The sequence below is a fragment of the Stomoxys calcitrans genome, chromosome 2, assembly GCF_963082655.1.
Source record: "Stomoxys calcitrans chromosome 2, idStoCalc2.1, whole genome shotgun sequence".
NCBI classification, from domain to species: domain Eukaryota; kingdom Metazoa; phylum Arthropoda; class Insecta; order Diptera; family Muscidae; genus Stomoxys; species Stomoxys calcitrans.
In genome coordinates this window covers 213,592,551-213,615,162 of record NC_081553.1, presented here as the reverse complement: position 1 = coordinate 213,615,162, position 22,612 = coordinate 213,592,551, and the positions used below count along the sequence as shown (strand labels likewise).

Below are 22,612 nucleotides of genomic sequence, written 5' to 3'. Positions count from 1 at the left end.
CCCAAGACCATAAATCGAGAGATCGGTCTATATGGCGGCTATATCCAAATCTGAACTGATCTGGGCCAAATTGAAGAAGGATGTCGACAGGCCTATCACAACTTACCGTTCCAAATTTCGGAGACATCTGACAATAAGTGGTTTTTCATGGCCCCAAAACCTTAAATCGAGACATTGGTCTATGTGGCAGCTATATTTAAATCTGGACCGATCTAGGCAAAATTGAAGAAAAATGTCGAGGGGTCTAACACAACTCAAAGTCACAAATTTCGGCGAAGTCGGACAATAAATGTGCCTTTTATGGGCCCAAACCTTAAATCGAGAGATCGGTCTATATGGCAGCTATATTCAAATCTGGACCGATCTAAACTTAAGTGCAAACAGATATCGAGGAGCCTCACATAACACACAGTCCCAAAATTTCGGCGAAATCGAACATTAAATGAACCTTTTATCGCACAAAGACCTTACATCGAGAGATCGGTCTATATGGCAGCTATATTCAAATCTGAACCGATCTAAGCCAAATTAAAGAAGAAAGTTGAGGGGCCTAACACAACTCACTGTCTCAAATTTCGGCGACATCGGACAATAAATGCGCCTTTTATTGGCCCAAGACCTTAAATCGAGAGATCGATCTATATGGCAGCTATATTCAAATATGGACCGATCTAGGCCAAAGACCTTAAATCGAGAGATCGATCTATATGGCAGCTATATTCAAATATGGACCGATCTAGGCCAAATTGCAGAAATATGTCTAGGGGCCTAATAAAACTCACTGCCTCAAATTTTGGCGACATCGGACAATAAATGCGCCCTCTGAGGGCTCAAAACCATAAATCGAGAGATCGGTCTATATGGCAGCTATATCAAAATCTGGACCGATCTGAGCCCAATTAAAGAAGAATATCAAGGGGCCTAACACAACTCACTGTCTCAAATTTTGGCAACATCGGACAATAAGTGCGCCTTGTGAGGTCTCAAAACCAAAAATCGAGAGATCGGTCTATATGGCAGCTATACTCAAATCTAGACCGATCTGGGCAAAATTGCAGAAAAATGTCGAGGGGTCTAATTCAATTCAATTCAATTCAATTCAATTCAATTCACTTTATTAATAATCTCAAAGCCATTTTGGCCAAATTGATTACAAAGAAATATATAATGGCACAATATAACTAAATACTTATATCTACAAACGTATATAAATTAAAAATATTTTACTACTCTATCATGGATTTGGATTGTTTCCCCCATAAACATATCACTTAATTCTTTACCCATTATCAACAGTCAAGACGATAAAAGAGTTAGCATTTTCATTTTAAAGTTAGAAATTGAAAGTTCAAAGTGTCTTTCAGAGTATGGTAAAAAAGTATTCCAGATGCGACAAACTCGTACTTGAAAGGAACGTTGCATGATTAAGGAATTAAACCGTGGACAAATTAGAGAATGGGATCTTGAAGAAAGTCCAAAAGAGAAAAGAGTTGTCAAATATGTAGGAAAACCAAGCTTTGTTGCCTTATAAAACATAATAATTACACGTAGCTTTATAAAATTGCTGAAAGTGCAGCCCAAAAAGTCAAAAACATATGGAGTTACATGATCGTACGCATGCAGCCCATAAACATATCGGATAACTCTGTTAAAATATCTCTCTAAACGTATAATGTTAGAAGCACTTGTTCCAGAATATACTTCAATGCCATAAGATATCAAAGGCATCAGAAGAGAACGTGCTAACAGCTTACGTATTTTTAGTGGCATATATCCGTTAATGCTGTAAAGTTTGCGTAGACCGAAAGTTAAATTTGACAAAACCTTATTAATGTGGACATCGAAACTTAGTCTATTATCTATATAGAAACCCAATGTCTTTATCGAGCTGACATATTCCAGCATTTCATTCCTTATTACAACACCTGGAATATAACTTCCACTATAGTTAAAAACCATTGCCTTAGATTTTAATATATTTAGAACTATAAAATTATCAGCACACCAAGTCTCAATATTATTCAATGTGGTCTGAAGTCTTGCTATCAGTTCCCTAGTATTATCTCTTCCTGCAGACACAAGCAATTGAAAATCGTCGGCATACATGTGTCCAACAACGCCATGTAAAGTATCGAATATATCATTGACATACATACTAAAAAATAAAGGTCCCAATACTGACCCTTGAGGTACCCCCCTGACAACTTCTCTTGTTGAAGACAAAGCATTACCAGCTTGTACAAATTGTCTACGAGAGGAAAGAAATGATGCAATAAGCGAACAAGCTGTTTTGGAAAAGGAAAAAATTGAAAATAATTTGTTCAACAAGAGTTCATGACAGACGGATTCAAAGGCTCTACTCAAGTCCAAAGTTACTAAGATCGAAACAGATTTATTATCAATATTCCTTCTCACTTCATCCATTAAACTTGCCATCAGTGTTGTTGTGCTAAAGTGTCTCTTAAAGCCAGATTGAAAATTTGAAAATAATCTTGTTACAGTTTGACTAGCAACAATCTGTCTATTCAATAAAATCTCAAAGATCTTGGAGAACACCGGTAGAATGCTAATGGGCCTAAAGTCGCTTGGCGTTGTCGGTCTGCTAATTTTTGGTATGGGCACTACCCTTGCAATTTTCCAAGCATCTGGATAGGAGGAAGTCATCAGTATATTATTGAATAAGTGTACAATTAATCTTGAAATGAGAGGAAATATCAATCTTAAAAATCTTATTGGAACCCCATCAACTCCAACAGCGTTAGATTTAATTGAATTCAACGCATTCCACACATCTGTCTCATCCACTGGATGAAAATCAAATTCATTTAGCGGCCTCTCACCACTATAATTAACATGCATTAACCTTGGGGCACCACTAGGTGGCGGTAACAAAAAGTGAATATTACATCCCTCAACGTCCACATCATTATCAGCAAGATTACGTGAACTATTGCCGTTCGCACCTAAGTTCTTAAGTTGTTTCCATGTTTGGGACTGCGTAGTAGATTGAAATAATTCGGTAAAAAATATGCCTCTACGTTTCCGTATTATACGTTTGGCTCTATTCCTGTATTTACAATACACACGCCAACGTCCTTCGGTTCTATCTTCCAAAAAACCTCTAAAGGCCAAATCTCTTTGCTCTTGTGCGCTTTGGATTTCGAAAGCCCTCATCCAGTTAGCTGTTTGTTTCTTCTTATACAGCTTCTGGGGGATATGCCTATCATATAATTCCAATACCAACGCATTCATAAAGACAGTCTGATAATTTACATCAGTTGTACTATACATTCCACTCAGATCCATCATATTCACATCTCTAGCGCAATTTTCAAAATTAAACGAGCTATAGTCCCTAATGAATCTTGACTCGGTATCGGCGGTGGTTGGAATATTAAGAGATAAACAAATCAAAGCATGGTTGGAATTTAGGGCTGGAAATTGGAACTGCATACTCTTTTCAATTAAACTTGAATTTGACAGTAGATAATAGTCCAATAGAGAACATCTTTGGGAGCCTATGCTGAAATGTGTAGGTGATACATTGTGTATGATATCTAGTCCCATTCTACTACACAATTCTCTCATTCGAATACCATTCTCAAACAAATTTACGTTGAAGTCACCCATAATTACCACCCTTTCATACCTAGCTGTGTACTCTGCCAACAATGTTTCACAACTATCAATTCCACCATGAGGCAAATACAGAACACCAACTAATATTTTAGATTCGCCAGTACCTCCAATTTCAACAAATATACCCTCAGATATACCTTCATCCATAATCTCATACACTACTCTTGATTTAAGCGCGTTGTTAACATATACACAGACACCTCCTCCTCTTTGTACCAACCTATCACTTCTATAAACACGATATCCATCTATGTGAACAGCTGCATCTGAAATTGAAGCATTCAGCCATGTCTCCGATACACCGATGACTTGAAAGATTTTATCTTCAAATAGACTACGTATCTCTTCTAGTTTAGTTGAGTTCGATCTTGGGGCTATGCTTTGTGCGTTTAAGTGTATTGCATTAAAATGAGCTGGATTTAAGTTTAAATTACCAATCTCGTTTTTGTTGATTATGGGTCCAAGATTATCATTAATCATAACATAGGCATAGTGAAAACCCCCAAATCCATGATAAATGCAGAAACCTAAAACTAAATCTTAAAATAATAAAAAGTAACAATGATCTGTACGTATTAACTATCATTCGTTACGATTGCTACTCATTAAAAAAAAAATAATATTTTAGACAAAAGAAGTGATATTCTGCTATTACACAAGATATTTTAAAAAGATAAGATTCTCTAGCATAGCGATAAAATAATTCCATGAAAGAAACAAAGCTATCATAACTTGGGAAATATATATCTATCATGCCTGTTCCGATTTTCGAAAACGCAAAACGAAAGAATTTCTTTGCCGTATTTCTTGCAAAACTCGAAACGCTGACGCTTGAATTCATACTCTTATCAAAGCTCATATAGTTAGAGCAACCTCAAGTGATTTCAAATCTTAAAAGAAAGCGATTTAGAAAATATAAGCAAAACAATATATTGCGTTTTGCGAATTCGGAAACCAGAACAGGCCTGTATATGTATATTATGCATGAGAAATAAAAATTAATTGATTTGGAAAAACTAAAAATATAATTTATTTATTTGTGGTGATAACAAAATTTTGGAATCTCTAAATCTGGAATTCAAAACAGTTTACAGTCAATTAATGATAAGATAAAATAATGCTTTTCGTTTACATTTTCCTAATACAACTCACTGTCTCAAATTTTGCCAACATCGGACAATAAATGCGCCTTTTATGGGCCCAAACCTTAAATCGAGACATTGGTCTATGTGGCAGTTATATTCAAATCTGGACCGATTTAGGCAAAATTGAAGAAAAATGTCGAGGGGTCTAACACAACTCAAAGTCCCAAATTTCGGCGAAGTCGGACAATAAATGTGCCTTTTATGGGCCCAAACCTTAAATCGAGAGGTCGGTCCATATGGCAGCTATATCCAAATCTGGACCGATCTCAACCCTCATTGTGGAGGCTTTAAAAATATCAAACACTAACAGACCCAAACTGGTTTTTAAACAAATGTTTGCGCTTTGCAAAAATACGGACTATTTATTAGTGTGCCAATGAGAACTCTATTCTGGATACCTCTTGCTTTGGATAGTTTAAATTGACAGTCTGAATCAGACTCACTACCTCTAAGCTAACATGGGTAAGATTGTTGGTATTTTCTACTCATTCGCGTTAGTGGGAAATTTTATAGTGTATTTAGCCATTTCAAATGCCTTAGTCCTGCCATCCTACCGGACTATGCTTTCTACAAATACCAACAATGAGTACCATTGGATACTTTTTTCCAAAAACAAAACTGATTTCTCATCTCTGATTTACATACACACACACACACAGAGACAGATAGGCATTCAAGTGAATGTGTATAATTTTGTAAAGATGTAATTAGAACGGTCATAGTTCACATTTGCAACATGCATGTCATAAGCTCCTTGGGCAGATGGTATGAGAAGTTTGAGAAAGATCGTCTGACTCAGCACCATTTTGGCTAAAATAAACAGCAATAAGTTTTAAGATAAAAAGAAGAAGACACTCTGTAACTGACTAAAATGTACGTTGTTATAGAATTCAGAGATATATGTGTTAGCAAAAGAAGACGAGAATGTATTTGGAGTGTTTGAGAGAGAAATATACTTTAGAAAATTAAAAAAAAAAAACTTCAAATTAACCTAAGAACCAAATGTATAGGATGGCGAGTATGTGAGAAACCAGGTTTTTGGCGAGATAAGAGTTTGAGAGAGAAAAATACTTTAGAAAGGTTAGGTTGAAAAGAGGGTGCGCCCGCCCATGCCACTATGGACCTACACCTAAGCCAGTAATTGGCTTGTTGTGCGCTCTAAGTACTAAAAAAGCACAATGATAAGGGGCCTCCTTTTTTACGCCGTACAAAAGTTTGAACATGGCAGGATACCTTACAAATGTAGTCAGCATTAGTAAGGGGATAACCACCGCTAAACACTTTTCTAATGCTCACGCCCGTATTTGAACCCAAGCGTTCAGCGTCACAGGCGGTCATGCTAACTAACCTCTGCGCCACGGTGGCCAGCAGTGACAACTAATCTCCTTGTTAAATATGTTCAGAGTCGGTCCACAATTTGATGTGTAGTAGCTCATAAAAAAATCTGCCGATTTGACTTCTTGAGGACCAGGAACATAGTCCACACCCAGACGAATTTAACATGTTTAACTTTTTGCCTTTTTTATAAAATTCTCAAACATAACAAACTTTATTTTTGCTTTAAGTTTTCCTGACTCACCAGTTGACCCTACAGCTTTTGAATTTGTCCTATGTAAAAATGGTATGATTTTCATGTAATACTAAATTTTGCTTGAATTCGGAGCAAGAAACAAAGATTTGTCATCCATGACAAGTATGTGTATGACAAAAATTTTAACTTTAATATGAATCATTCCAGTCATACTCATCCATGAAATGTTTATTCCTTACACAGTATGGGCCTTTCTCTGTTTTGTTGTCATACCAAAAATGACATCACTCGATACGTGCCGACAGTGTAAAATGTTAAAGATAATACGATTGGTAAGAAGTTCATTACAGTTCGTGATTTTTAGGGGTATTTAAGGAAAAACAGCAGTCTGTCTGAATGCGTTTCTAAGAGTTGAGAAAGAGACGAAGTAAATCATGTGAGAAATTTGATTATTGAGGGTAGAACTTCAATGGACTACCATAGGGTTACCTTAGGACCACCACAGGACTACCACAGGACTACCATGAAAGAACCATAACACTACCATGGGACCACTATAGGACTACCATAGGACTACCTTAGGACTTCCTTAGGACTACCTTAGGACTACCATAGGACTACCTTAGGACTACCTTAGGACTACCATAGAACTACCATAGGACTACCATAAGAGTAGCTTAAGATTGCCATAGGACTACCTGAGGACTTCCATAGGATTGCCATAGGTCTACCATAGGACTACCATAGGACCACCCTGCGACTACCATAGGACTACCATAGTCTACCACAGGACTACCATGGAAGAACCATAGCACTACCATGGGACCACTATAGGACTATCATAGGACTACCTTAGAACTACCTTAGGACTATCACAGGACTACCTTAGTACTACCATAGAACTACCATATGACTACCATAGGGCTACCAAAGGACTACCATAGGACTTCCGAAGCATTACCATAGGATTACCATCGGACTACTATAAGACTACCATGGGATTACCATAGGACTACCATTGCACTACAATTGGACTACCATAGGACTACCTTAAAACTACCTTATGACTACCTTAGTACTACCATAGAACTACCATAGGACTACCATAAGATTAGCTTAAGGTTACCATAGGCCTTCCATAGGACTGCCATAGGACTACCATAGGACCACCCTGCGACTACCATAGGACGATCATAGGACTACCATAGGTCTACCATTGGACTACCATAGGACTACCATAAGACTACCATAGGACTACCCTTGGATCACCATAGAACTACCATAGGACTAACGTAGGATTTCTATAGGACTACCATAAAACTACCATGGGACTACCATAGGACTAACATAGCACTACCATATCACTACCATAGGGCTACCATAGGACTACCATAGGACTTCCATAGGACTTCCGAAGAATTAACATAGGATTGTTATCGGACTACTATAAGACTACTATAAGATTACCATGGGATTACCATAGGACTACTATTGCACTACAATTGGACTACCATAGGACTTATGGTACCATAGGACTACCAAAGGACTACTATCAGACTACCATGGGATTACCATAGGACTACCATTGCACTACAATTGGACTACCATAGGACCACCATATGACTACCATAGGGCTACCATAGGACTACCATAGGACTTCCGAAGAACTAACTTAGGATTACCATCGGACTACTATAAGACTACTATAAGATTACCATGGGATTACCATAGGACTACTATTGCACTACAATTGGACTACCATAGGACTACCATAGGCCTACCATAGGACTACTATAAGACTACCATGGGATTACCATAGGACTTCCGTAGCACTACCATTGGACTACCATAGGACTCATGGTACCACAGAACCTACATAGGACTATCATAGGACTACCATAAGTCTACCATAGGACTACCATAGAACTACCATAGACTACCATAGGACTATCAAAGAACTACCATATGACTACCGTAGGGCTACCATAGTACTACCATAGGACTTTCGAAGGATTACCATAGGATTACCGTAGGACTACCATAGGTCTACCATAGACTACCCTAAGATTACCATAGGATTACCATAGGACTACCATAGGTCTACCATAGGACTATCATAGGACTACCATAGGACTACTATAGACTACCATAGGATTTCCATATTACTACCATAGGACTACCATAGACTAAAATAGGACTACCAAAGGACTACCATATGACTACCATAGGACTACCATCGGACATACCATAGCACTACTATAGGAATACCATATGATTACCATAGGACTACCACAGAACTATCACAGGACTACCATAGGACTGCCATAGCACTACCATAGGACTACCAAAGAACTGCCATAGCACTACCATAGGACTACCAAAGGACTACCATAGGATTACCATAGGACTACCATAGGACTATCATAGGACTACCATAAGTCTACCATAGGACTGCCATAGCACTACCATAGGACTACCAAAGGACTACCATATGACTACCATAGGGCTACCATAGGACTACCATAGGGTACCATAGGACTACCATAGGACTATCATAAGACTGCCATAGGACTGCCATAGCACTACCATAAGAATACCAAAAGACTACCATAGCACTACCATAGGACTACCATATGACTTTCATAGGACTACCATAGGGTACCATAGGACCACGGTAGGACTACCATAGAACTACCATAGGACTAACATAAGACTAACATAAGACTACCATAGGACTACCATAGGACTACCATAGGACTACCATAGGACTACCAAAGGACTACCATAGCACTACCATAGGACTACCGTAGGACTACCAAATGACTACCTTAGGGCTACCATGGGACTACCGTAGGACTACCATAGGACTACGATAGCACTACCGTAGAACTACCAAAGGACTAACATAAGACTACCATAGGACTACTATAGGACTACCATAGGACTACCATAGGACTACCAAAGGACTACTATAGGATTACCATAGAACTATCATAGGACTACCATAGGACTATCATAGGGCTATCATAGGACTACCATGGAACTAGCATAGAACTACAAAAGCACTATCATAGAAGCGTGTTTAATAGTGGTCATAGCCCAGTTTCCGTTTCCACCACACGGTGTGGTAAATAATATGTGAAACCCTTTCTCTATCGAAATATTCTACAGATGTTACATTTTTTCCGCAGAATGCCCCTTTCTGGAATTTTGTATTTCACATGCATGTCATCAATTCTAGTGGTCCTAGTGGTATTTGCTAAATGTTGTTGTTGATGTTGTCATACTTGTGAATACTTAATTTGACAATAGTGTCCTCCGGTACACTGCAGGCGCACAAACAACACACAAAGGCAGACCAACAGCACCAATACAATTGCACGTAGATTGTAATAAATACGAACGAGAAGTGCTGAAAACAAAAACGAACAAAGGCAACCACAAAAACTATACAAAAGAGGACACCAAAATCCGCATTTCAATGCAGTATCTTGACACACTCACACACATTAATGCACACAATATACACACATATATGCTTCGCACATGCGAAACGATATTCCTTATTCATGTATATACTTATGTGAGTTAGTCAAATTGCATTGCTGTGCTAGGACATTGCTGTGCCGGCATTAATAACATACGGTTGTCATACTGAACGGAATTTAGCACATTATGCCAAACTGTCGTTAGCAGATATCACAGTTTAGCATTTTACAGAATGGAATAATGGTATGGAAATAGGAGCAGAAAGTGGTTAATCGACGGTAACCAACACATAAACTACAATATTTTGCCACAATACAAAACAAAAAACGAAACATGGTGAAGAAATAATTTTATATATTTTGCAATAGTTTTAAATGGGGTGTTTAAAATAAAATGTGGGGGAAATTAAAGAAAAAGAATAATCTCAAGGATTTTATTTCTATAAGAAATTTTTGAAATTTTGTCAAAATTTTATTTCCATGAGAATTTGTCACAAATCACATTTCTATAGGAAATTTTGAGAAAAATTCATTTCTATGGGAAATTTTGAAAAAATTTCATTGTAAGGGAAATTTTGTCAAAATTTAATTTCTATAAGAAATTTTGTCAAAATTTAATTTCTATAAGAAATTTTGTCAAAATTTCATTTCTATAGGAAATTTTGTCAAAATTTCATTTCTATAGGAAATTTTGTCAAAATTTCATTTCTATAGGAAATTTTGTTAAAATTTCATTTCTATAGGAAATTTTGTCAAAATTTCATTTCTATAGGATATTTTGTCAAAATTTCATTTCTATTGCAAATTTTGTCCAAATTTCATTTCTATTGCAAATTTTTGTCAAAATTTCATTTCTATAGGAAATTTTGTCAAAATTTCATTTCTATAGGAATTTTTGTCAAAATTTCATTTCTATAGGAAATTTTGTCAAAATTTCATTTCTAAGGAAATTTTGTCAAAATTCCATTTCTATAGGAAATTTTATCAAAATTTCATTTCTATAGGAAATTTTGTCAAAATTTCATTTCTATAGGAAATTTTGTCAAAATTTCATTTCTATAGGAAATTTTGTCAAAATTTCATTTCTATAGGAAATTTTGTCAAAATTTCATTTCTATAGGAAATTTTGTCAAAATTTCATTTCTATAGGAAATTTTGTCAAAATTTCATTTCTATAGGAAATGTTGTCAAAATTTCATTTCTATAGGAAATTTTGTCAAAATTTCATTTCTATAGGAAATTTTATCAAAATTTAATTTGTATAGGAAATTTTGTCAAAATTTCCTTTCTATGGGAAATTTTGCCAAAATTACATTTCTAAAGAATTCCTTTTTCAGAATTTTGTTTACCCAAACTTAAGTCGGATGTTGTTAGCCGTAGATCTTCTTATCATCCTACAATGTATGATTGTATGTGGTGATGGCATCCTTGAAAGTTTTTATGCAATTATTTTAATTTCATTTTCAGCTTGTCTCATATAAGGATATGTCTGCCATTCAAAAATATACACACACACACATTAACATGCAAGCTCACTTACACACATTCCCCACATTGTTAGACGCACAACAAGAGATACTCAGGCCACTTGAAGTAAAAACTGTTTTCGTTAAAAGAGTGCAAACTGCACTTTAGCAAATAGAGTTTCGGTTTAGACCAAAAAGGAGGATGTGGTAGAACTACAGAAAAAAAAGCAAAAAGTATGTGGGTAGACTTTTCACAAAAACTCATCTCGAGGTCATGTAGAATTTCACTTTGTATTTAAGTTTTTCTTATTTTATTTTTTTCGGAAGCAAGTGTTGATTTGTTGGAGTTTTCCTCTTTGTCACACAGACTCATGCATGCAAATGTTAGTTGTTATTGTTGTGACAATTACTTGCAATGACTTGTGCATGATTTTCACAAAAGTAGAACACAAAATGAATAAATAACAAACGAAAATATTCTAATTTATATTTTTAACAACTTTACAAAGGATAGCAAAATATTTTTCTACTTCAGAACAAACAAAAAGGTTGTAAAAAGAATGTAGAGTATTTAAAACAAAAGAAACCCCAAAACCCCTCATCTGCGATGTCCATCCTATGCATAAACTGTTAGCATCCTTCCGTTTGAGCATACATCTCATCCTGGCAAAAGCAATGTTAACTGAAATGGAATATCTGCATGTGGTTTGCACTGCAGTTGACATTGATTTGTGTGATACAATGGGAAAAGTGGAACAGCAAGATTTAGCGATAGTTGTCAAATATTGAATTTCGACACAATTTGGTATGGTAAAGAAAAATTGACAAAATTTCTCATAGAAATGAAATTTTTACAAAAATGTTCTTTAGAAATGAAATTTTGACATAATATTCCTTAAACAAGAAGTTTTGAAAAAATTTCCCTTAGAAATGAAATTTAGAAAATATTTCCCTTAGAAATGAAATATTGACAAAATTTCACTAAGGAATGAAATTTTGACAAAATTTCCCTTAGAAATGAAATTTTGACAAAATTTCCCTTAGAAATGAAATTTCAACAAAATTTCCTATGGAAAGAAAAATCCGGACAAAATTTTTTCTTAATAATGACATTTTTACATGGTTTCCTTAAGAAGACAAATTTTGGAAATGAAATTTTTGCATGATTTCCTTTAAAAAAAAATGTTGACAAAATTTCCCTTTGAATTGAAATTTTGACAAAATTTCCCTTAGAAATGAAATTTTGGCAAAATTTCCCTTAGAAATAAAATCAGGACCATATGGGACAACAATGAAAGGTATTCGAGAGTAGAGTACGAATATGATTACCAGAAATTGGGTATTATTACCAATGTGAATAATTGTCAATCATGGCTATATAGATTTCAATGAAAGGAATTTGGTAGTAGATAAACAAATTGTACTGAGGACATACATATGGTAGTAGGTAAGAAACTTATTTTTCGCGTGGTGCTAATGAAGGCACAGCAGACCGGGTCGGATAAAACTAGTATTTCTATAAAATTAAAATTTTCGTTATCACACAGTCCCCACTGTGTGGTAGCCAAAAAGGGCATTGCGACAACTGTGTTGCCAGTTTCTGCATCTTCTTTCTTTCTTTCTTCTTAATTTACCTGCAGTATTCTCTTTATGGTTATAAATTTTCTGTTGGTCAATGTATTTATTCGCATGGCTGTGAAGGTTCGCAAAGACCTTGTCCTAAATATTAAATCTATGGGTTTATTTTTATTTAAAATTGAGCGGTTTGGTTTTATTCAGTCTGTGCGTTGATATTTGCTTCTATATAAATCGATCGCTTGATTTTTACTTCAAATTTTCGTTGAAATACAGGTGGTGGAAACTAAACGATACCATCGATACTATCGATATTTAATATGAGAAATGTCGAAATTGAAGCTGCTTCGTGAGTTTTTCCAAACTCTTCTATTTCATATGATTAGCAAACTAAAACCTACAACACAAATAACTCAGCAATCTTTTGGTTTCCAGTTTTAAATACACAATTTGCCACAAAGTAACCATGTGCCGAAATAGCTCAGTTGGGAGAGCGTTAGACTGAAGATCTAAAGGTCCCCGGTTCAATCCCGGGTTTCGGCAAAAGGTTTTTTTTTTAAATTATTTTATATTCAAAAAATAGGAAAAACTGAAAGTTTAATTTTTTAAATAATAAAAAATATTACCTACATTATCATTGTAAAAAATCCGCATGTTATTTCCACTATCTATAACAGAGTATTTTACCACATTTTTTACATTCGTTTGTTTGTTTGTGCTTTACTCGTTTCACTTTCTTTGGGTACACCACTCAGTATCATGGCTGTAGCACCGACAAGATGTGTGTGTGTGTGTGGTTGCGTGACCATTTGACTGCTTGCCTTTGACGTAGGGCTGTGCTATACTTAGCTTTTGCTTTCGTATCTACAGAAAAGCTTTTAGCAATGAATTTTGTTGTGCTTTAGTGCTTATTGTGTTGTGTTTAGTCATTCAGCTTGCATGTGTTTCCGTGGTGTAGTGGTTATCACATCCGCCTAACACGCGGAAGGCCCCCGGTTCGATCCCGGGCGGAAACAGGATTACTTTTTTTAAAGTTATTTTATTTTTTTTATCATTTTATAAGATTTTATTTTTTTTATTTTCCTTTTAATTTTATTATACCCACCACCGGCGGATGGGGGTATATTCATTTTGTCATTCCTTTTGCAACACATCGAAATATCCATTTCTGACCCTATAAAGTATATATATTCTTGATCAGCGTAAAAATCTAAGACGATCTAGACATGTCCGTCCGTCTGTCCGTCTGTTGAAATCACGATACAGTCTTCAAAAATAGAGATATTGAGCTTAACCTGCTTTTTGTCCATAAGCAGGTTAAGTTCGAAGATGGGCTAAATCGGACTGTATCTTGATATAGCCCCCATATAGACCGATCCGCCGATTTAGGGTCTTAGGCCAATAAAAGCCACATTTTTCATCCGATTTTGCTGAAATTTGGGACAGTGAGTTGTGTTATGCCCTTCGACATCCTCCGTCAATTTGGCCCAGATCGGTCCAGATTTGGATATAGCTGCCATATAGACCGATCCTCCAATGTAGGGTCTTAGGCACATAAAAGCCACATTTATTATCCGATTTTGCTGAAACTTGGGACAGTGAGTTGTGTTAGGCCCTTCGAGATCTTCCGTCAATATGGCTCAGATCGGATCAGATTTGGATATAGCTGCCATATAGACCGATCCTCCAATTAAGGGTCTTAGGCCCATAAAAGCCACATTTATTATCCGATTTTTCTGAAATTTGGGACAGTTAGTTGTGTTCAGCCCTTCAACGCCCCTCGTCAATTTCGCCCAGATCGGTTCAGATTTGGATATAGCTGCCAAATAGACCGATCCTCCGATTTAGGGTCATACGCCCATATAAGCTACATTTATTATCCGATTTTGCTGAAATTTGGGGCAGTGAGTTGTGTTAGGCCCTTTAATATTCTCCCTCAATTTGGCTTAGATCGGTCCAGATTTGGATAAAGCTGCCATACAGACCGATCTCTCGGTTTTAGGTTTTGGGGCCATAAAAAACGCATTTATTGTTCGATGTTACCGAAATTTGGGACAAAGAGTTAAGTTAAGCCCCTCCACATATTTCTGCAATTTTGTCTAGATCGATCAAGATTTGCATATAGCTGCCATATAGACCGATCTCTCGATTTAAATTCTTGGCCCCATTAAAGGCGCATTTTTAATCCGATTGCACTGAAATTTGACACACTGACTTATGTTATGCTCTTAGACATCCGTGTCGTATATAGTTCAGATCGGTTTATTTTTAGATATAACTACTAAAAAGACCAATATTTTGTTATACACAATTAAACAATGACTTGTACTTATCAGTATTTCATATTTCGATATAACTGCTATGTGACATAAGATATGGAATTTTCACCGAATTTTGATGAAAGGTGGTTTACATATATACCGGAGGTGGTGGGTATTCAAAGTTCGGCCGGGCCGAACTTAACGCCTTTTTACTTGTTTTTTATTCTAATTAATTTTATTTTATTTTATTTTATTTCATTTTATTTTTTTTTTATTTTTTTATTTTTATTTTAATTTATTTTTTTTTCTTTTTTTTATTTTTTTTTTATTTTTTTTTTTGTTATATTTTATTTTTTATTTTATTTTATTTTACTTTATTTTGTTTTATTTTATTTTATTTTATTTTATTTTATTTTATTTTATTTTATTTTATTTTATTTTATTTTATTTTATTTTATTTTATTTTATTTTATTTTATTTTATTTTATTTTATTTTATTTTATTTTATTTTATTTTATTTTATTTTATTTTATTTAATTTTATCTTAATTTTATTTTATTTTATTTTATGTTGTTTTATTTTATTTTATTTTATTTTATTTTATTTAATTTAGTTTCATTTTATTTTTTTTATTTTATTTTATTTAATTTTATCTTAATTTTATCTTATGTTGTTTTATTTTATATTATTTTATTTAATTTTATTTAATTTTATTTAATTTAATTTTATTTTTTTTTATTTTATTTTATTTTATTTTTTATTTTATTTTATTTTATTTTATTTTTTATTTTATTTTATTTTATTTTATTTTATTTTATTTTTATTTTTTTTTTATTTTTTTTATTATATTTTATTTTTAATAATATTATTATTTCTTTGTTTTGGTATTTTATTTATTTTTTTTTTGTTTTTTTTTTACTTTTTTATTTTATTTATTTATTTTTTTTTATTTTATTTTTTTTTTAATTTTACTATATTTTATTTTATTTTTTTATCATTATTTTATTTTATATTTTTTTTGTTTTATTTTATTTTATTTTTAATAATATTATTATTTTTTTTTTGTTTTGGTATTTTATTTATTTATTTTTTAATTTTTTATTTTATTTATTTATTTGGACTTGTAAATCGAAATGTTATGTTATGTTGGCAAAAGAAATATTTTACATCCAATTTAGTGAAAATTAATGCCTTCTCTTTACCAAATTTGTGTTAAGAAATTTTTATTAATACATTTTTAACCTCAACCACCCATTAGGTGTGACACAAGCCATGTAAATGTCATTATTTAACATTCCTCCTTATATCTTAAAAATACGAAATTTATGTCTTAAAACTGCATTTAATGGGCAATAAAATATGGCATTAAAAATATCTCGTTTTAGTTACTCAACCATTTGCATTCGAACAAGTCTAATGCATTTTTCTAATACATATTATAGGCTTCTTCTTCAACACGAAAAAGTTTCTCCCCACAAAATACGGCTAAATTATGACTATTATCCCATATAACATTTAAAACGAAAAGCCAGCCTAAATTCTATGCTCAATTCAAACTCATGAATATTTATAAAGTGAATAATAAACAACATTAGGAGCTTAATAACAAAGTTTTTGAGCCATTAACAAAACATTCATTGCTGAGATTTTGAGAGTTGCTTTTGGCCCAGCAGTGACTGTATTGGCTGGCTCATAAGTATCACACGGCCTGGTAATGACAGTTGATATTATTTTTGATATGCATGCTCTGGTTCATTACTTTGGTCTCCATCTCCCAACTGCGTTTGCCTCCGCCTTGGCCCTCTGTATCAGAAGTCCATTAATTAATGAGATTTGATTCAAACAAAAGCCACCATGTAAACGGCCATAAATTAACAACTTTGTTACACACACACGACAGGAGGCGACCCCCACACGGACCCCCAAATGTTTGATTGTAACAGAAAATTAAGATAAGCTTTAATTAACACATTTCGTATCAAATTAAATTAAACGACACATTGTAGTGTGATTGTGATGGTATTGGGCAAGGTACGTACCAAAGAGATAAAACTATGGGAATATATTTAAAAGGTATTTTGGGGTATTGTTAAATGAATTTTCAAAGAAGAAAAAAATTTCCCTTGGAAATAAAATTTTGCCAAAAATTTCCCATTGTCAAAACATTTTAAACAAAATTTCCCCAAAAAATTCAATTTTGACTAAATTTCTCATAGAAGTGCAATATTGACAAAATTTCCCATAGAAATGAAATTTTGACTAAATTTCCCAGAGAAATGAAATTTTGACAAAATTTCCCAGAGAAATGAAATTTTGACAAAATTTCCCAGAGAAATGAAATTTTGATAAAATTTCCTATAGAAATGAAATTTTGATAAAATTTCCTATAGAAATGAAATTTTGACAAAATTTCCCAGAGAAATGAAATTTTGACAAAATTTCCCATAAAAATGAAATTTTGACAAAATTTCCCAGAGAAATGAAATTTTGGCAAAAATTCCCATAGAAATGAAATTTTGGCAAAAATTCCCATAGAAATGAAATTTTGACAAAATTTCCCATAGAAATGAAATTTTGACAAAATTTCCCATAGAAATGAAATTTTGACAAAATTTCCTATAGAAATGAAATTTTGACAAAATTTCCCATAGAAATGAAATTTTGACAAAATTTCCCATAGAAATGAAATTTTGACAAAATTTCCCAGAGAAATGAAATTTTGACAAAATTTCCCATAGAAATAAAATTTTGACAAAATTTCCCATAGAAATAAAATTTTGACAAAATTTCCCAGAGAAATGAAATTTTGACAAAATTTCCCAGAAAAATGATATTTGGCAAAATTTCCCAGAGAAATGAAATTTTGACAAAATTTGCAATAGAAATAAAATTTCGACAAAATTTCCCACAGAAATCAAATTTTGACAAAATTTCCCATAGAAATCAAATTTTTACAAAATTTTCCTGAGAAATGAAATTTTGACAAAATTTCCCATAGAAATGAAATTTTGACAAAATTTCCCATAGAAATAAAATTTTGATAAAATTTCCCATAGAGTTTAAATTTTGACAAAATTTCCCATAGAGTTTAAATTTTGACAAAATTTCCTATAGAAATGAAATGAAAAAATTTCTCAAGGTATGAAATTTCGACCAAATATCCTAAGTAAGGCAATTTTGAGAAAATTTCCCAGGGAAATGATATTAAAAAAAAATCCGAGCTTTTGATAAAATTGCCCATTGAAATTATTTTTTTACAAATTTTGCTACAAAATGGAATTTTGACAAAATTTCCCATAAAAATTTTGACAAATTTCCCATAAAAATTTGGAAATGTAAAAATTTTGACAAAATTTTCCATGGAAATAAAATTTTAACAAAATTTCTCATGGAAAATGTTATTTTGACAAAATTTCCCATACTCACACAAATGTCAAATGTTCCAAAGAATAACTAAAGAATAAAATTTTGACAAAATTTCCCTTGAAAATTACATTTTTAAAGAATTTCATACAAAAAACAAGTAAAGGGTGCTAAGCTCGGCCGGGCCGAATCTTATATACCCTTCACCATGGGTCGCATTTGTCGAGTTCTTTTCCCGGCATCTCTTCGTAGGCAAAAAAAAGGATAAAAGAAAAGATATGCTCTGCTATTAGAGCGATATCAAGATATGGTCCGGTTCGGACCACAATTAATATGTTGGAGACCTGTGTAAAATGTCAGCCAATTTGAATAAAAATTGAGCCCTTTGGGGGCTCAAGAAGTAAAATAGAGAGATCGATTTATATGGGAGCTGTATCAGGCTATAGACCGATTCAGACCATATACACAACACATATGTTGATGGTCATGAGAGGAGCCGTCGTACAAAATTTCAGACAAATCGGATAATAATTGCGACCTCTAGAGGCTAAAGAAGTCAAGATCCCAGATCGGTTTATATGGCAGCTATATCAGTTTATGGACAGATTTGAATCATACTTGGCAATGTTGTTGGAAATAATAACAAAATACTTCCTGCAAAATTTCCTTCAAATCGGATAAGAATTGCGCCTTCTAGTGGCTCAAGAAGTCAAGATTCAAGATCGGTTTATAAGGCAGCTATATCAGGTTGTGGACCGATTTGAACCTTACTGGGCACATTTGTTGAAAATCATAACAAAATACTTCGTGCAAAATTTCATTTAAATCGGATATGAATTGCGCCTTCTAGAGGCTCAAAAAGTCAAAACCCAAGATCAGTTTACATGGCAGCTATATCAGGTTATGAACCAATTTGAACCATACTTAGCACAGTTGTTAGATATCATAACAAAACACGTCGTTCAAAATTTCATGCCAATCGGATAAGAATTGCGCACTCTAGAGGCTCAAGAAGTCAAGACCCAAGATCGGTTTATATGGCAGCTATATCAAAACATGGAACGATATGAACCATTTTCAATACCAACCGACCTACATTAATAAGAAGTATTTGTGCAAAATTTCAAGCGGCTAGCTTTACTCCTTCGAATGTTAGCATGCTTTCGACAGACAGACGGACGGACATGGCTAGATCGACTTAAAATGTCACGACGATCAAGAATATATATATTGGGTTGCCCAAAAAGTAATTGCGGATTTTTTAAAAGAAAGTAAATGCATTTTAAATAAAACTTAGAATAAACTTTAATCAAATATACTTTTTTACACTTTTTTTCTAAAGCAAGCTAAAAGTAACAGCTGATAACTGACAGAAGAAAGAATGCAATTACAGAGTCACAAGCTGTGAAAAAATTTGTCAACGCCGACTATATGAAAAATCCGCAATTACTTTTTGGGCAACCCAATACTTCATGGGGTCTCAGATGACTATTTCGAGTAGTTACAAACAGAATGACGAGATTAGTATACCCCCATCCTATGGTGGAGGGTATACAAATTATGACAAAATTTCATATCGAAATAAATTTTGACAAAATTTCCCATAGAAAAGAACTTTTGACAACATTTCTTGTTGACAACATTTCCCAAGTAATAAAATTTTTGTCAATTTCCTATTGGAATGACAAGATTAGGATTTGAATCCAGGCATTCAGCGTCATAGGCGGATATGCTAACCTTTGGAAATTGTTGAACGGATTTAAGCAACATTTTGTTTAAATTCTTATGGTAACCTAAAAATTCATGGGGGAACGCCCTACCCAAAACGGGCATGTATACAGATTGGAATAATATTGGTATCATATGATAGGTGTTTGAAAGTAGACTACGAATCTGATATAAAAAGTGACCCCAATCGTATGGGTGGCCATTTAATCCTCTAAACTTTTATATAAATGCCGTCCGATAGGGACACTATGGGACTCAAGGGAAAGGTATTTGAAAGTAGAGTACCAATCTCGTGTAATATGGACACCCCACCCTCCAAAACCGCACCCAATGGAAATGTTGCCCGATAGGAACACCATGGGACTCAAACGGAAGGTATTTAACAGCAGAGTAAAAAAGTTTGCCCATGAACATTGCACTAAGGAACAGGGGCAAACTTCTCACAGTCCGATTCAAGTCAAAGCTCAATGATAAGCGCCTGCTTTTTATAGCCGAGTCCGAACGGCGCGCCGCAGTGCGACACCCCTTTGGAGAGAAGTTTTACATGGTAAAGTACCTCGCAAATGTTGCCAGCATTAGGGGGCGAAAATCACCACTGAAATTTTTTTCTGATGGTCTTGCCAGGATTCAAATCCAGTCGTTCAGCGTTATAGGCGGATATGGTAACCTTTGGAAATAGTTGAACGGATTTAAGCAAAATTTTGTTTGAATTCTTATGGTAACCCAAAAATTCATGGGGGAACGCCCCACCCAAACGGGCATGTCTACCGATTGGAATAATATTGGTATCAAATGAAAGGTGTTTGAAAGTAGACTACGAATCTGATATAAAAAGTGACCCCAATCGTATGGGTGGCCATTCAATCCTTTAAATTCTAATGTAAATTCCGTCCGATAGGAACACTATGGGACTTAAGTGAAAGGTATTTGAAAGTAGAGTACCAATCTCGTGTAATATGGACACCTAACCTTCCAAAACCGCACCCAATGGAAATGTTGCCCGATAGGAACACTATGGGACTCAAACGGAAGGTCTTTAACAGCAGAGTAAAAAAGTTTGCCCATGAACATTGCACTAAGGAACAGGGGAAACTTCTTACATACATATAGGCCGCATGGGACAAAATAGAACTCCAATGAAAAGTTGTCAAGTAGAGCACAAATCGTATACTGAGATTGGGAATGGAATGTTGGAAAAATCCATGTCCACTTTTTTTCTTTTCCTTATTACTCTAAAAAATACCAAATGACATTGATGAGCCAGAGTTTTGTGCTTTCGACTGTATTTATAGCCCTTTCAACTATTCCTGGCGTCAATGATCTTTAATATTTTTTGTTTTTTAATATCAAGACACAAGATCGAGTGCCAAACAGCTGCACATGAATGTGATAAATGAAAATTTTAATAATTCGCTTATGAAATGGGAATCTTAGCTCCCTTCACTCGAGACAAAAATTTATGACAAATGCTGCATTGAAATCATTGCAAGCGGAACATTAACGGTTCGTTCTTTTTAGTCGAAAAATCTAGTCCTCCTCTCCAGAAATAGGCTGTTTTGTTGCAAACAAATCCGTAATGTTTAGTGATGGTTTACGCTTGACAAACAATCTTTAGAGGGTACACTGAAAGAAAATGGATGAGAAAACTGGAGAAAATATAGTGTTGCGATCAAGATTTTAATGAAAAGTTTTGATAGCAAATTGGGACAAAACTTTGATTTCAGATTTTAGAAAATTAAATTTTTAAGAAACGAATGACACAGATGCTATTTTGGACTAAGGAAACGGTTTAGAAACAAAGCCACCTCTCGACAGACGAAGATAACACTACACAAGACACTGATACTACCCGTGCTGTTATATGGTTCTGAGGCATGGGTACTTGTGAAAGCAGATGAGGCAGTGCTTGGAGTATTTGAGAGAAAGATACTTCGTAAAATATATGGACCAGTTTGCGTTAAAGGAGAATATAGGCGACGTATGAACCACGAGCTGTATGAGCTGTATGACGTCGATAGTATAGTTACACGCATCAAAATACATCAGCTGCATTGGCTAGGTCATGTCTTCAGAATGGATGAAGAAGCTCCAGCAAAGAAGTCTTTTGAAGGCAAACACGGTGATACACGCAAACCGAGAAGACCAAAAGCCCGATGGAAATATCAAGGGGTGGGAGACACTTCGAAACTTGGTGTCAGAGATTTTAGAATAAACGCAGAAGATCAAGGCGCTTGAAACGGTATTCTAGTATTCGGTATTCGGATTTTTTTTCGGTATTCGGCTTGTGGGACAAATGTTCTGTCATAGCCAATTAAAGTAAATACATTTTTAAGAAATAACTTTTTTGAAAAAAAAAAAAATTTTTTTTTTTCTTTATATTTGTCGGTAGATTTCTTTTCTAACTTTTATACCCTCC

At 34.2% G+C, this 22,612-nt stretch overlaps 1 protein-coding gene and 2 non-coding genes across 3 annotated transcripts; 2 read left to right on the top strand and 1 right to left on the bottom strand.

Moving 5' to 3' along the window:
* Nucleotides 1–1,448: 1,448 nt before the first annotated feature.
* On the bottom strand, nt 1,449–4,119 carry LOC131994838 (uncharacterized). The gene is made up of 3 exons (XM_059361761.1): nt 2,361–4,119; nt 1,755–2,285; nt 1,449–1,462 (listed from the first exon to the last, which is right to left on the bottom strand). Exons 1-3 carry the CDS (start codon nt 4,117–4,119, stop codon nt 1,449–1,451), a joined length of 2,304 nt encoding a protein of 767 aa, XP_059217744.1.
* Nucleotides 4,120–13,314: 9,195 nt separating this feature from the next.
* On the top strand, nt 13,315–13,387 carry Trnaf-gaa (transfer RNA phenylalanine (anticodon GAA)). Its single transcript has one exon. It is a non-coding gene; the product is annotated as a tRNA-Phe (tRNA).
* A 400-nt stretch (nt 13,388–13,787) lies between these two features.
* Trnav-aac (transfer RNA valine (anticodon AAC)) lies at nt 13,788–13,860 on the top strand. Its single transcript has one exon. It is a non-coding gene; the product is annotated as a tRNA-Val (tRNA).
* The last annotated feature ends 8,752 nt before the right edge of the window (nt 13,861–22,612 follow it).